General features: G+C 36.8%; 1 protein-coding gene across 2 annotated transcripts in view; it reads right to left on the reverse strand.

Annotated features, from left to right (window-relative positions):
- DKK2 (dickkopf WNT signaling pathway inhibitor 2) overlaps positions 1-16847 on the reverse strand; it is a 143042-nt gene that overhangs the window by 5038 nt on the left and 121157 nt on the right. For both annotated transcript variants that reach the window (XM_069094806.1, XM_069094797.1), the window contains exon 2: positions 2913-3063. In XM_069094806.1, the coding sequence (XP_068950907.1) occupies positions 2913-3063 (151 nt within the window). The remainder of the gene's footprint in view (positions 1-2912; positions 3064-16847) is intronic.

A 16847-nucleotide genomic window follows, 5' to 3' on the forward strand; every position in this document is an offset into this window, starting at 1 on the left:
GGAGGGAGGGAGGGAGGGAGGGAGGAAGGAAGGAAGGAAGGAAGGAAGGAAGGAAGGAAGGAAGGAAGGAAGGAAGGAAGGAAGGAAGGAAGGAAGGAAGGAAGGAAGGAAGGAGGGAAGAAAAACTATACCAGAGCATTTCATTCCAAATTCACCCAATGTTCTATCTTCTCCAAAAAATATAAGGCTAATCTATACTGTGCTGTAGAGTGGAATAAGCTGTCTCTGGAATCACAAGATTCCACCTCCGAAGCTTACTACCCATGTGTCAGGCTGATCCTTTAAGCTCTCTGAATCTCTTTTTCCTCATCTGTCAAACAAGAGATGTTGGGTTAGATGGCCACTGAAGTCCCTTCTAGCTCCACAATCCATGTCACTCCTTAAACATCAAGAAGTACATTAACAGCCTTGTGAAGAATCTGAGTATCTTCTTCTTCTTGGTACTGCCCATGGATACCAGCAGAACAAATCATCCCAGATCTCAGGAACAACCATAGTATAGGACTTTGTATAAATTTGTTAAGTTGTAAATGTCTTTGATTATTTTCCAAATCCAAATATGAATCATTTATATGTTACTAATTTTTATGCTCTGTGATTATTTCCCACTCCTTTCAATAAAATAGATTATCACAAAAGACTCTGTAAAGGAAATTCATCAAGATCCATGGGCATGAGAGTTGTGAGGCTCAAATGAGAAAATTACCATAAAACACATTGTAAACCTTAAAGAGCATATAAATGGCAGTTGTCTATATTATTAATAATATTATCATTATAAGCCAAAATTGCCAGACTTCCAGTCTGGTGGTAGCTTATATCCCGAGCCTTGTCCTGTACTCTTACTGAGCTCAAACAAAGTTTATAGTGCAACACAGGTATATTCTAGTAAATGTTAATGACCGTGGGAGGTTAGAGGTTTGAGGCAGGGCACAGGGTATGTACCCCTTAAATTGCATTGTTAACACTTACTTAAGTCTAAGTAACCAACATAATGATAAATCAAGCGCTGATATACAAGAGATGGTTTCTGAGGTATCCATTCTCACACTGAAAATTTACTAATCACTGGCAAGATTGTTAGGGCTGGTTTCAGCACACCCCTGTGAAAGAAGTTGAGGGCCTGGGTCTTGTTTCCATCTCTTTCCGGATTTAAACACCCTTCCTAGTGCCTAGAGCCCAGAGCCCTGAGATTAAAGTATAAACCTAGAAGAATTCTAAGATTATAGATTTAGAAATGGAATCAGATGTCCAAGGCTATCTACTCTAATCCCCTCATTTTATAGATGAAGACTCTAAGAAATGCCTTGTCCAACATGATGGGGTTAGTAAATGGGAAAATGAGGATTCCATGACCTCTGACTCCAAATCCAGAGCTCTTTCCCACTACTCCAGCCCATCATAATAATAACTCCTATTTATACAGCTCTTCGAAGTTTGCAAGGCTTTATAAATGATCTCATCAGATCTTACTTATTCTGTTTCATTTATAAATATTCTTAATCCTGGAATAATGTCTATCCTTTGATTCCTTTCTACATATAAGTTATCATTGAGGATTTTTTAATGGAAAATCAGGTTTATCTATGCATATGAAATCAATCATTAGAAACTCAGCATGAAGGGGAGGGAATGTGCATTTCTATATTGTCCACTATGTGCCAGGAACTGTGCCAATTTTTAAAGATATTATCTCATTTGATCCTTACAACAATCCTGCAAGGTACATTCTATTATTGTTATCCCCTTACAGGAGGAAACTGAGGCAAAAGGGCTTAAGTGATTTGCCCAGGGTCATACAGCTAGCTAGTAAATACCTAATGCCAGATTTAAACTCTGGTCTTGCCAACTCCAGACCCAGCACTCTATCCATTACATCTAGCCAGCTACCTCAACAGGCTCAATGTAGCATATTAAGTAATAATGTCCAAGAAAGGCAAACTTGAGATAAATTCCTTCTAATAACTTAACTTACAAACTAGGCAGCTAATTGTCACTGAGGATAGATAAGAGTGTTGGACTCAGGAATCTGGAAAACCTCAGTTCAAATCCTCTCTCAAATACTAGCTATGTGTGACTCAGGGTATATCCCTTAATTCATTCAACCTCTGTTTTCTCATCTGTTAAATGGGAATAATAGCAATACCTAGCTCATAGAGTTGCGACATTCAAATTAAATAACTTATGTAGCGTGTTCTGCAAACCTTAGGTACACACAACCAATCACCTACCCACCCATAAATACACAAAGTGTTAGTTCAGTTTTAAACTGAGTGAAATAAAAGTGTGTGTGTATGTGTGTGTGCATATATATACATACAGATGTATATATACACATACATATATACCTATATATAGTTATATATAATTATATAGAGGTATATATAGTTATAGAGTTATGTATACAATTACATATACTATATATTGTTATTTTCACATATAGTTATATAATGTTACTAAATATATTCATAGGTATATTACATAACTAACATTTATGTAGATAATTATTATGTGCTATTAATACATTAATGCTATATGATATATCATACTGCATACATTATTTTATATAATATATAAAAGTATAATAAAATAACAGTATATTCTACACATACATATGCTAGCAATTATAGTTCTCACACAATTTTTTCCCCATCCCAGGCTTCTGACAAAAAGGAGGAATTGCCCAAACTTTACATCCATGACTCCTCAGTATATAAAGTGAGTCAACCTTTGTGATGTGTGGAAAGAGAAGAGGGCCCAGAGTTGGAAGACCTGGGATCAGTTCCAGTCTCAGATACTTAATACCCACACAAAACAACTGCCCATGTAACCTTGAGCAAGTTACTTAAACCCGATTGGTTAAAAAAAAAAAGAGAGAAAAGGCATGATAGGAGAAAAGCTCTTTCCTGTACCATTGTTACAGCGGGTGCCAGGGCAACACATGCCATCTCGATGGCAGCGTTTCTTTTTTCTTCGGCACACCAGGCAGGCTGAAGAACCCTGGTGGGGACTGTTGCAGTATCTTCCAACTTCACATTCTTTATCACTGCTACAAGGGTAAGCCTGTTGATGGGAAAAAATAAAGGAATTATGGTTAGATTGTGAAATGTATCTGAGGAAGAAGAAAGACATAGTTAAATAAGTAACCAAAACATTTCACAATTCATACTCCTTACATAGTACTAATCACTCTGTGAAACCTTATTTAATTGTTGATACTGGAGCTGTTTGTTTTGATGATGAAAAAATTCAAAAAAAAATCTTACCTTTCTAAGAATTTTATTATTAGACATTAGAAAGGCAGTGGACAAGTTATAGTAAACTGACAAAATGGCAGTTGTGACCAGCAACTTGAATCATCACTGATTTACTATATGAGTTTTGAGGTCTCCTCAGCCCCTAGTGGAGCTTTATCTATTTGATTGCATTATAGTGAAAATTGACTGAAAATCCATCTCACTGGGATAGTCCCAAAACAAAATCAAAGGAATGATTGATATCTTCTGGTTGGAACAAGGATGAGTAACCAGTCACATCCATGCACAGGAGGAATAATCAAGAGCTTTTCTGAGAAGCCATGGAACAAAGTGTGTTTGGGATGGAAATCAAAAGAGAGTTCAATAGACTTGTAGTATAAGATTGATTTAAAGGAGCTGAACTGGGAAAAGGCAAATGGAGCTGCCATTCCAATTAAATCATCATATTGTTTATTAGACCAAAAATTAGGTTCATTCAACAGTTGGATCATTTATTGCATCTGCACAAGGTTAGACCCATTCTATAGCCTAAGTAACCTTTAAGTCATTCAGTCAACAAGCATTTAGCAATGGCTGACTAGGCACTGTCCAAAGCAATGAATATACAAAGTAAGAAATAAACAAACAAACAAATAAAGAAAAAAAAGTACTTTGATTACTGCATAAATGATTTCTGAGCTCACATTCAATAGCAATTTGCATGTCACCAGAAAAAAGAAAATTTTGTAGTTTCTTACATTATAATAAAATACAAAAGTCTATAACCCTAATTCTTTGTTATTGCATCCCATTCTCCCTCAGAGATACATTGAATTCAGGATTCACAGAACTTGAGAAATTCCTTATTACTTTAATCTCTACCAGTTAGAAAACTAAAAGGAATTCTTTGGAATATTATATTTTCTATCCTGAATTGAATTACATACTAAGACATATTTCTAATCACATCACATTCAATTAGTTACTTCCCCTCTCTTCACCTTAATTTCCTTATCTGTAAATTAAGGACAGAATGATCTCAGAGGTCTGTGATCTTCATTTTTCATACATTGCTTAAGGTAGTATGTGGTAAGAGAAGTATCAGTCAGAGAGTCTGCTGATCAAGAATTGAAGTCCCATCTCTGTCACTTTTTAAATCGAATATGTAATATTTTATTAAGAGAGGTCAGAATTGGAAGTTATTCATGAACTGCATTGTCATTCTTTATGAGTAAAAAAGTGATGTAAACGTACTGCTCAGAACTCTAGAACATTGGAGAACAAGAGTCAGGAGAATGAGTTTAGAAATAGGGTTGATGAAAGACGTTATGCTGTAGAGCTTGGCCAGGTCTGAAAATACCTTGATCCATTCCAGGAGTCATTTATTTTTTCAACCCTCTACAAACATGCAGAATACACATTTGTCCAGTGTTCTTGGTCTTTAATGCTCTTCCATTTCATTTTCTGCCATTTTCATGATAGTAATATGATTCATTTGTTCTAGACTTATTTTATTACAGAGCAATTCTTTATCATATTTATAAAATTGTTCTCAACTTTTCATCATATCAGTTTCTTCTTTCTTGTTGTAGTTGTTCAGTCTTTCAAATCATGTCTGACTCTCTGAGACCGGATTTGGAGTTTTCTTGATAAGAATAGTCAAATGGTTTGCATTTCTTTCTCTAGCTTATTTCATAGATGAGGAAACTGAGGCCAACAGGGTTAAGCTATGTACCCAGGATAGCACAACTAGTAAGTGTGTGAGGCAAGATTTGAACTCAGGAGGAGGCGTCTTCCTGACTTCAAACTTGACACTCTATCCAGTGTGCCACTTAGCTGCCATGTTTTCTTCTTTCCAATTTCTGTCACTCTTTAACTGTGTGACCTTGACTCCAACTGCATCCCCTGTAAAAGTTAGGTGACATTTATCGCTCAGGGCTCTAGTGATCAATCACAAGGTCAAAAAGATAGAATAAATGTAAAGGGCTTGCAGCCAGAAATAATATAATAAATTTGAGCTTTTCTTCATTTTTCTTAGAATCACATTTCTAAGGGACAGGGTCAAAGGAGAAAACAATAAATGGGGGGGGGAGGGATAGGATGGAGGGGAAAATAATCTTTCACAATATAACTACTATGGAAATGTTTTGGTAACTACACACATACAACCTATATTGAATTGCTTGTCTTTCCAGTAGAGATGGATGAGGATGGAAGATGGGAAAGAATCCGGAAATCAAAGTTTTAAAAACAAATGTTAAAAATTGTTTTTGTGTGCAACTGGGAAATAAGATATATAGGCAATGGGATATAGAAATCCATCTTACCCTAAAAGAAAGCAAGGCAAGGGATAGGGGAGTATATAAGAGAGAACAGATTGGAGGAAGAGGTATTCAGTATGCTTGCTATCTTGGGGTCGGGGATAAGGGAGAAATGGGGGGAAAATTTGTATCTCAAAATCTTGTGGAAATGAATGTTGAAAACTAACTAAATAAAATTTTTAAAAGAATCACATGACATATTTGATGTTCTCTTGTTTTCTGATTTATCACTTTCCTCTTCCTTTCTCTATCTTCCTCTTTTCCCCCTTCTTATACATCTTTTCTCCCACAGTGTACATAGATGTGCATGTTTTCCAATTCAGTCTGTAGCTTTTGTTGTCTTTAGTTTTCGAAGTGATCCCTTGGAGACATCAACAATAAATGAGATTCATTGGAATTCTGCACTTTAGGAAAAAATCATCTTGGAGCATCATTATAATTTACTTCCTCCCCTTGCTCCCCGACACCACCAGTCTACTCCAAAGAATGAGCTCACGTATACATGGAGATTTCTAATTGTGAGTGGTTTTTTAAACATTATACAGTGAAAACTTCTGATGAGTACTTTATGATTTGATGAATAGTGACCCATAAAATGGGACTGCAATTCATCTTTCCAGTCAGTAACTCTATCACAAGGATTGGGAAAATCTGCTTGAGGTTTGTGATGATCTATCAAGTTTCTTTTTTTCAGCACATAAAACAAAAGTGCCACCTTCCCCCCAACCCCTTCTCCTTCCTCCTCCCAGCCACAAACCCAACTATCCACCCAAGTACTTAACTCCTTTGGAAATAGGATTCACATGTTTCTGATTCATTTACACTTAATTTGTTAAATTGTTGTTTTGCAAGAGACATTTGATGTCTCATACAACTTTTTGATGCCTCACTTCCCCCCTTAAAAATAGGGCACATCCTTCCAAAGGAAAACAAACACAATTATACTCCCCCTTTAAAAAGAGACTATAGTTATTGAAGAAACAACATAATTTCCAGAAAATATTTAACTCAGTCCAACACTTGCACCTCTATTTTCTTTTAAGATGGATGTGTGAAATCTCCAATACTTTAGACTTCTATGGTTAACATTTTTATCAGGTTGGATGATCCCTTTGCCGATGCAGATAAAAATCTCTCCTTGCCTTAGCAGAACATGGACTTTTAGTGCTAGAATTGATCTCATAGGACATCTCAATTAAGAATTATAGAATTGTATTTGAAAAAAACTCCTCTCTTCTCCCCTCTCCTCCCTTCTCCTCTCCTCTTCTTTCCTCTTCTCTCCTCTCTCCTCTTCTTTTCATTCTTCTCCTCTCATCTCTCCTCACACAGTTAATATGAATCTTTCATGACAATGTAATTAGGTAATCCCATATCTAGAATTTAAACCTAAGTATTCTGGTATTCAGAACATTTGATATGGATGATTTTATCCTCAACATTCGGCACTAAATCCTCATCTTGGAAAGGAGGTAATCCAGGTCCTAGAATACACTGCCCTTGAGCAAAAGTTCTAGCAGGTCCTAATCAAACATGAGCTCATAGAGCCTGGTAGTTGGAAGGAACCTTGATGACAAAATAGTCCAGTCCATAAATGAAAGGGTGTTACTGGCAGATATCAACTGCTTAGTTAATGGCCAAGCAGCACAGGTCCATCGAGAAACCTCTGCCTTATGAGAAGATCAGCTATGGTGATGATAACAACATCTTCCAGGAGTGAATAACCATTTACAATGAGGTGTGTGTAAGAAACACAAAAATGAAATGGTGCACTCTGGTGCCTTCTCCATTCTTGAGGATCTACCAAGTATCCCTAAACAAAATTGTCGCAATAAACAGAGACATTGCTGTGCCTAGGATTGATGCTAAAGATGACTTTGCTTAGCTTAAAAATAAATAGTGAAATGAGTTTTTCTGGTACAGAGTATACATACATAATTCATACATGCATTATATATGTGCAAATATACATATATATTCATACACACATGTGTATATGTGCACACATGTGTGTTTATATATCTGTGTGTGATGACAATCTCATTAGGATACATTGGAAACATCAGATAACACAAAATAACAGAACTCAGAATTGAGAGGGAACTCAGTTTATTGAACCCAATCTGTGCATAAAATTACTTCCCTCACACCTTCTACAACATAACTTGATGAGTAACCATCAAATGCCCCTACTTCATGAGGTGTTTTTCCCCACTTCTGTACAGATTAAAATATTACACATTTGTTTTTCCCCTTATGATATGTCTATTTCTGCTTCTCTGAAATTTCCTACCATTTTCACTAGTTCTCCTTGGGATCAGACAGAACAAAGGAGTCTAATTGGCTCTCTTACATCACATCCCTGAAAATACAAAAACATAGCCCTCTTATGGCATACACAGCCTCTTTCTTCTTGAAGCTAATTGTTCCCAATCCCATAAAGCCACACTAAAATAGAGTGTGTGGACTCCTCATCCTTATGGTGCTCCTCTGTATGCATCTTAGTGTGCCAATGTCCTTCCTAAAATGTGGCATCTAGAACCGAAGTTAACACTATGGGTGCAATCTGACCAAAGCAGGGAACAGTGGTGCTATGGCCATCCTCTTTTTGTTTCATTACACTTCTCTTATTGTAGATTAGGATCACATTACTTTCTTTGGCTGCCAAATTACACTGGTGTATTGTGTAATGACTTTATATTGACTTGATAACTTGATAGTCTCTAAAAAACCTCACGACTTTTTCACATGGACTATTGTCTAGCTATGATTCCCTATTCACCTACACCCCCTGCCATCTTGTACTTGAGCAAAAGAATTTTTAAAGTTTAATAGGCAAGACTTTATATTTATCCTGATCAGATTTTATCTAATTAGATTTGTCCCACCCTTATGTTTGGATTCTGTCTCTTTTATCTACAGCATTAGCCTTCCCTGGAAACTCTTCCTTCCTTCCTTCCTTCCTTCCTTCCTTCCTTCCTTCCTTTCTTTCTTTCTTTCTTTCTTTCTTTCTTTCTTTCTTTCTTTCTTTCTTTCTTTCTTTCTTTCTTTCTTTCTTTCTTTCTTTCTTTCTTTCTTTCTCTTCCTTTCCTTTCCTTTTCTTTTCTTGCCAGACCTATGTTTTCATCATTGTAAAGAGTTCTCTAAAAAGAACTCTATGAACATTGATCAACATTTTTCTGCAGCTTATGTGTTAGAGTGTTGTGTAGGTCATGAAAAGGTTAAGTAATTTTCCCTGGGTCACAAAAGCAGTATGTATAGATAAAAGACAGGGTTGGCAGCAAATGGGATAAGCATGAAAATGATAACTTTTATCAAGACAAAGTCATTTATAAAAATTTTGAATATAAATACCAAGGTCATCACTACATTCCTTCTTCCAGATAATAATAATTAATTATAATAGTAACTGGCAGTTATATAGTGTTCTAGATGTTCAAAGCACTTTCCAAACATCTCATTTTATCTTCACAACAATCCTGGAAGATAGATGCTACTATGATATCCATTTTACAGAAGAGGAAATTAAAGAACAAAAAGATTATTTGATTCAGTTCAAGTTTTTCTTAACTCAAGGTCCAACACATTCTTTGGGACACCTGACTGACTGATAATCATCTATTAATCACCAATCTTTGAGTCTAATCATTCAATCAGTTCTTAATTTATTTAGGTATGTTGTCACGGAGTTTATTTTTCTGTCAAATTTAGGCAGTAGTCACAGTTTTCTTTCAGAGAACGTTGTACATCTAACCTGATTTGTTCTTAAAATCTATGATATAAATTAGTACAATTCTTATATTTCTAGAAAATGGGCAAAGAGAGATTATGAGACTTTGGAAAAAGGGAGGACCCATTAAAGGCAAAACAAATATTTATAAGAAGAAGACACAGAACCAAAGGGAGAATCAAAATAAAGGGTTCTAAGTGCTTGTCTCACCACTAAGACAACATGCTGGACCTTTCTAAAAAAATATATATATGTATATATATTTATTTTACATTTTCATCATTCACTTCCATAAGATTTTGAATTTCAAATTTTCTCCCCACCCCCCTCACCTCAAATTAGCATGCAATCTGATACAGTCTCTACACATGCATTCATATTAAACATATTTTCATGTCAGTCATTTTGTAATGAAGAATTAGAACCAATGGGAGAAACCATGAGAAAGAAGAAACAAGAGAGGGAGAGAGAGAGAGAGAGAGAGAGAGAGAGAGAGAGAGAGAGAGAGAGACAGAGAGAGAGAGAGAGAGAGAGAGACAGAGACAGAGACAGAGACAGAGAGAGAGACAGACAGACAGAGACAGAGAGAGAGACAGAGAGAGAAAGGAGAAACGAATAATATGCTTCAATCTGCATTTAGACTCTGTAGTCATTTTAATATAAAATGCTGAGGATAACAGAATTTTGGTGCCCTTTTAGGTAACAGAGTTCTTTTTTTGCAGGGGTGGGGAGGACTTTTAGGGAGGGTTCTCTGACCTGAATCAAGACGTTAAGGGGAAAAAAGAGTTCCTTCATTGTTCATTCCTGCCAGCCTCTGAATATCAACAGCATGAATTTGTGCAGCTGTTGGAGAGACTGGCAGAAAACATCAACATGTCTGTAAACAACATTTTCTCATTTTGTCTCTCTATCTTTGTTTTATGTCTGATTAAGCTTAATACCAATCAGAGGCTCAAAGTTAAATACAAAAATTCAAGTAATTATTTTCTAAAATCTTATTGAACAAAGGGAGAAAAATTAGGTTTAGTTACTGTATTTAATTTGAACTAATTGAGGCTTTTTTTCAATTATGTTCAGCATCACATGGTAGAAAGAAGTTATTAATTCAAGACTTATATTTAGGGTTTTAGGTTTTTCTGTCATTAATTTTATTCACCTTCCCCCAAATGCTACCCATTATTCAGAACAAATAATGTATAGTAATGTGACAAGCAGATCAGATGGGAAAAAAGGGGAATAAATGTCCTTCAAGTGTCACAGGGACATTGTTGATAGGGTCAGCCCTTTCACACCTCTCCAAAATCAAATCTAGCTACTGAATGAAATTTCAGGCTAATGAAACTGTTTATGCTTAGTAATGGATAAAGAAGAAAAGAACATCATGAAAGTGTTCCTGTAGGATGACCACCCATTCAGACTCTTGCAAGATTGTCCTAGTTCTGTTTTGTTTTGTTTCTGCTTTAAAAAAAAAAAACGGGGACAATCCCTTGTCCCACAAGCCCTGTTTGTAGAACAATTTAACAATCTTGGAAGTTTTCTGAAGCCAGAAAAACGTCATCCACTGGGCAGGCAGTGTAATGCCTGCAGGGGACAGTCCAGCTGTGGGAATGAAAAACATTCAAAGGGGATTAGGGGGAGGGATGAGTGGAAGAAAGCAGACCTGGGGTCAGGATTGGTTCAGATCAGAAGGCTCTAAGAGAGCATCAGTGGAAGGTTAGAGGTTGCCTCGGGAGTCCATTTCATATGGCCTCTCAGGAGCCTAATGGAAATATTAATTTGTAGAGGCCTGGAATTCCTTTTCATCAATATTTAATTGACTAGTAATTAGTAATTGTTCAAAAATTAAATTTAATTCCATAAACTTCCATGTACTCCCAGGGCATTTCATCCACCAAGGGGAAAACTGAAAAATCTAATTCACCTCAGATGATGCAGATGACAGGTCCCTTTGTCCTGCTTTAGTTTAGTAACACATTATATGTTCTCCCCTGATGGGTGAGTGAACACAAACTCACCAACACACTCTATGCAACTGATTTATATCATTCCTCCCATCCCATCCAATCATTCACCAGGAAACCTGTGACTACCTGACATCTTACCATTCATCCCATTGCTGTGTGTACTTCTCTCCCCAGTCTTTTCCACCCTTGCTCTAAGATCAGTAATCAAATCAATGCTAATTAATATTACTCCTAAAAACAGCATGGCAATCACTGTCCTATGTTTCTATTGCCCTATGCAATTGTCTGGACCAAAATGACTTCTCTGGCCACCACTTCCTATTGTCTCACCCTATTGGAATGTAAGCTCCTTGAGGGAAAGGGCTACTTTGTTTTTTTCTTCTATTTTATATACCTAGCATTTAGAAGATGATGGAATTGAGCAATCAATTAACCAAAGATGTAAACCTTTGGGCTTTCGTATAATACAGCAAGCTAATTTGGAAGTAGTTATGTCCAATAGCAAAGCAGTCAAGCTTCTGGAACTTCTAGGCTCAAGAACATCTAAACGAAGGAGATCCTCATGTCTGAAAAAGGAAAAGGGTGAGGGAAGGGAAAGTGAGCCCAGAGGGAAGTCATGACCATGATATGTGATAATAGGAGACCATGTACCCAACTAGGAGCTGAGACATAAGGGGACAGGAACTTTTAAGACTGTGGAAAGGCAGAAATCCCTGGAGCCTAGCAGAGACCTACACCTAATAAGTATTTGGTGATAATTTTCATGAAGAAAGGGGAAAAGAACTTCTAATAACTTAAGAAGCAAAGACTTATTAAACACCTACTATGCACCAAGTTTACTATGCTGGTTATTTGCGCTGGTCATTTTATTTATACACTTTAAAAATATTTCATTCTATCCTCACAGCCACCTTGAGAAGTAGGTGCTATTATTATTGCCATTTTGTAGTTGAGGAAGCTGAGGTAGACAGAGGTTAAGAGACTTGCCCCAAGGTCACACAGCTAATAAGTGTCTGAGACAGTATTTGAATTTGTTTTCCTGATTTCAGACCTAGCTACTCTATCTACTATGTTACCTAACTGCCTCTGCTGCTATGAGTTATGCCTTTGCCATGTATGTATCTTTCATGCGTTTTACCTCCATTTTACTCTAACTTTGAACCCATTTTTCCCATGAACTTTTTGTTTGCTAGAGAGTATGCCAATATTTTTGTGTACCATTTTTGTAATGCCTATGCTAACTATAACATATTAGAAAATACATTTTTCTAAAAGTCAATTAAATTTCACTGCTAATCAATGAAGAATGTGCCTATGGGAGCCCATAAACAGCATTACTTGAAACCTTGGACTCTTAGAACCCTAAGGAAAGAAATATGTCATTTGCCCTCAGGGAACCCAGAGGGGCTGGTTCTTGTATCCCCAGTATCTACCACAATGACTGACACATAGCAAGTACTTTGGCCAGTTATCACCACCACCACCACCACCACCATCATCATCATCATCATCACTGGTGACTCATTTTTCCCTTTTGACAGAGCACAGATATTATCTTCCCACCCCCAGATCCAGAAAGTAGAAACTTGGCAGAGATTTTCTAGTGGTCAGGTATATTTTCAAACAGGGTATGTTTTCACTTTTCTCAGGAGACTTGGTGGTTGTACTCAAGAAGAGAAAGATGAACGCATTATGCAATCGACTTACATGACTTGGGGAAGTTGCTTCAACTGACTGAACCTCAATTTCCCTATCTATAAGACAAGGTCATTGGACTTAGTGACCTCTAAGGTTCCTTCTAGCATCTAAGATCCTATGATCTCGCAATAACCCTTCCAGCACTGGGATTGATGAAATCTATGTTACTGCCGAGCATACTGCTATCTTAGGAGCATGCATATCCAGGGGCTCCATGGGGAATATCTCTACCATTAAACTCTTCAGCATACTCAGAGGGTTCTTGCTCAGGACAATGCTTCCACAAAGTTCCCTCTTCCTTTCTAGGACTTAGTGGTCGTCCCTCTCCACTGTGAGCACGAGCATTTCTAATGCTACTTATAAAAGTGAGCTTAAATCCATACCAGATGCATTGGTGCACCTTGGGATGAGACCAGTATGGATTCAGAGCTGTCATCACACCCATTACAGCCAGATTGGTTTTATGTATTCATGTGGTGCACACCTGTGTCTTTCTGGCCTTGCAGGAGGTTACAGTTGTCTTTAAATCTTTGCTCCCCTGTGTAACTTTGCAAAACCAATTCTCTTCCTTTCCTTACCAAACACAAGGTGAGGTGATGTAGCTTTTCATTATTTTTCTCTCTAACATACCACATGTAACAAAAAGGTTTCCTTCTTGAGGGAAGATTCTAGATTTACAATTAGAAGACAATGTCATGGAAAGAACATAGCATTAAACCTTGTACTAGTCATTCACACTCCATGGGATTCAATTTCCTCATTTTTAAAATATAGGGAGCTGATCTAAATGATCTCCAAGGTTCCTTCCAAGTGGAACAGATACATGGGTTAGGTAAATGGTTTTAAAAATGGCTTATTATAGAGGTTAATTTTTTTTCCTTTTTTCTTTTGATTCATATCTATGATTTCATCAGGTAGTAGAAATTTCTGTGGGTGAACTAGGTGCCATAGTGGATAGAGCACCAGTCATGAAATCAGGAAGACCTGAATTCATATTTGGCCTCTGACTGTTACTAGTGATGTGACCATGGGTAAGTTACTTTTGCCTCAGTTTCCTCATCTGTAAAATGAGAAGGAAATGGCAAAGTACTACAGTATCATTGCCAAGAAAACCGAGTCAAAAAGTGTCAGAACTGAAATGACTAAACAACAGAAATTTGTGTACACTCCTTAAGAAAGGGTAGTAAAAAGCCTAAAAACCTTGAACAACTTGAGATATTAAAAGAATGTGACATTTACAATGAATTCAATTTAATGTAACAAATACCTCAGCACCAAGTGTACAGATACTACCCTAGATGCTAGAGAAATGAAAATGGAAGATGAGACATAGTTCCTTGCTTCAAGATTACAATTCAGTAGAAGAGATGAGACATGCAAATTTGAAAAGAAACAACCTCAAAAATCCATAATTAAAATTTGAATAAAAAGTAAAGCATTAGCTCTTTCTCCTGACTTCTGTCTTTTCATTGGCTATCTCCCACATCTGAGATATTCCATGTATCTCCTGCCCTTGGTTTCCCTGGCTTCCTGCAAGACTCAGACTCAACTCAGTTCCCACCTTCTACAAGATATCTTTCCTCATCTCCCCACTGCTATTGCTTTTCATCTCACATTATCTCCCATTTATTCTATAAGTATGTATGTATGTATTCATGCAAATATTGATTCATTTATATTTGTCTATATACCATGCGTATATCTATAAATCTATCCATGTAGCTATAAGTATACACCCATATATGCGTGTATACATGTATGTATGTGTATACACACACACACACACACACACACACACACACATATATATATATATATATATTACAGTTATTCCTTCCACAATGCGAGGGTTAGGGAGAGAAGTGCTCCCGTGATGTGGAAATTCCACATAAAATATTTTGTCCCTCTCTGCATACCAGAGAAATCTGAATTACTATGCTGTTGTATTAAAAAAAGAAATATGTTGATATTATGCAATACCATGCATATATTTTACACATTTCTGAGTTTTTAGATTTTTTTTCTTGGTTGTCTGTGGCTTCTGCAAAACTCCCCCCAAATTCCCATTTAATTTTTTTTTAAAGCAATTGGGGTTAAGTAACTTGCTCAAGGTAACACGGCCAGGTGTTTCTGAGTGGGTGCTAAGTGTCTGAGCCCGGATTTGATCCCCAGGTCATCCCGACACTGGGGCCAGTGCTCTTACTCGCTGTGCTACCTGGCTGCCCCCATTTAATTTCTTATGCCAACCCATGATATAGAGAAACTATGTTACAGAAAGTCACAATCAAAAGGGTTAACACACACAGGAACACACACAAACACACATGCACACAGGGAATTCTAACAGTCTTAATGTAGTTTGAAGACTTTTGAGATGCCCTGCATATCTTTTATGCAGAGAGCTGTTTACTGGTTGCTTCCCCCACTAGAAAATGAGCTGCTTGAGGATAGGAACTGTGCTTGTCTTCTTTATATCCCCAGAGCTTATCACCATGCCTCACACTTAGTAAGCCTTTAATAAATGCTTGTTGACTTGATTTTTCAATACTGTGGGTTTAGAAATAAAGTCATAGGATTGAAAGTAGAATTTCTTGAGGCATGCTACTTCTCCAAAGTAGATCTTTGGAGGGCCACTGTAGTAAGATAGTCATGTCTCTAGGTTACTCATTTTTCATGGTGTTACAGAAATGTCACCTTATCAGGAGAGTCTGGCCACAGACTCAACATGAAGCCAAGTAAGGTCAACAACCTTATAACAATGTATGGCATAAGCCAACAATAACTGACTTGAGTTATTACTTGCCATCCTGGGCTGGCTTTGTTTAGAGTGGATAAAATACTAACACTGCTCAGATCTTAACTGAAGACTGTAATACGGACTCCAAGAATCTGTCCAGACAAATAGTTCATTGGTTCTTCACTAGGATATGAGACAGATTTTTGAGGAAACATGTGAAATGAGTAGATAATACCTGAAAGACAAATCCAATATGATAGGGGGAAAATCATTCTCCATACTCAACCTGGGTTGAAAATTCAGTTCTACTCAGTGAATTTCATTAAATGATCATCATGTGCAAACCACTTGAAAATATTTTTAGGTAATGATTAAGGAACACTGTTAGATCCTGTTTAAATATTTTCTCTGTCAATGGCACATTCTGATGTAAGCTTAGATGCGTAGCTAGAAGGCACTTTATATTAGGAAACATATGTTTTTATGTGTAAATTAGTGGTATTGGGTAACCTCACTTGAAGAAAAGAATCACTACATACAAAAGCAAGACAGTCTAATGAGAAGAAGCTGGAAAGCAGGAGTAATTCCTTTCCCTTAAAAAATAAATTTAAAAAAATTATCCAAGTAATCGACTCCTAAATGGAAAAATACAGTCACAAGGGCTGACTTGTGTGACAGTAATTTCTCTCTTTTTTCCACATGGAAAAAAGTTAGGGCACCTTTTGGAAAATCAACCTAGATAGGAAATACTGTTAATAGTCTTCTACCTCTACTGCTGAGAAATAAATAAACAATACAGAAGTTAGAGATATAGCTCTGTGAAATCCCATAGCCTACTAGTGGCATCATTATTGGAAATCTGTTAGGAGGGAGAAAAGAGCCAAACATTTTTTGAAGACATAAAGAGACATAGGATTTTGCATGGGAAGCATCCTTAAAGATAATATAGTCCAACTGCTTTATTTTTGCAGATGAGAAAGTGGAGGACCAGAAAAGTTAAGTAGTTATTGCTCAAAGTCATACAAATAGAATTCTATCAAAGGCAGATTTTTGAACTCGTGTTCCAAATGATAGTGTGCAAGGTTAACTCAGGAAAAAAAATTAGGAATCCTAACAGATGAGAAAACTACAAAATTGCATCGAGGTATGGAGTTCTTTAAATCT

This window comes from Petaurus breviceps, unplaced genomic scaffold, assembly GCF_028583685.1.
Source record: "Petaurus breviceps papuanus isolate PSGF00001 unplaced genomic scaffold, PetGlider_PUasm1.0 126, whole genome shotgun sequence".
Classification (NCBI taxonomy): Eukaryota; Metazoa; Chordata; class Mammalia; order Diprotodontia; family Petauridae; genus Petaurus; species Petaurus breviceps.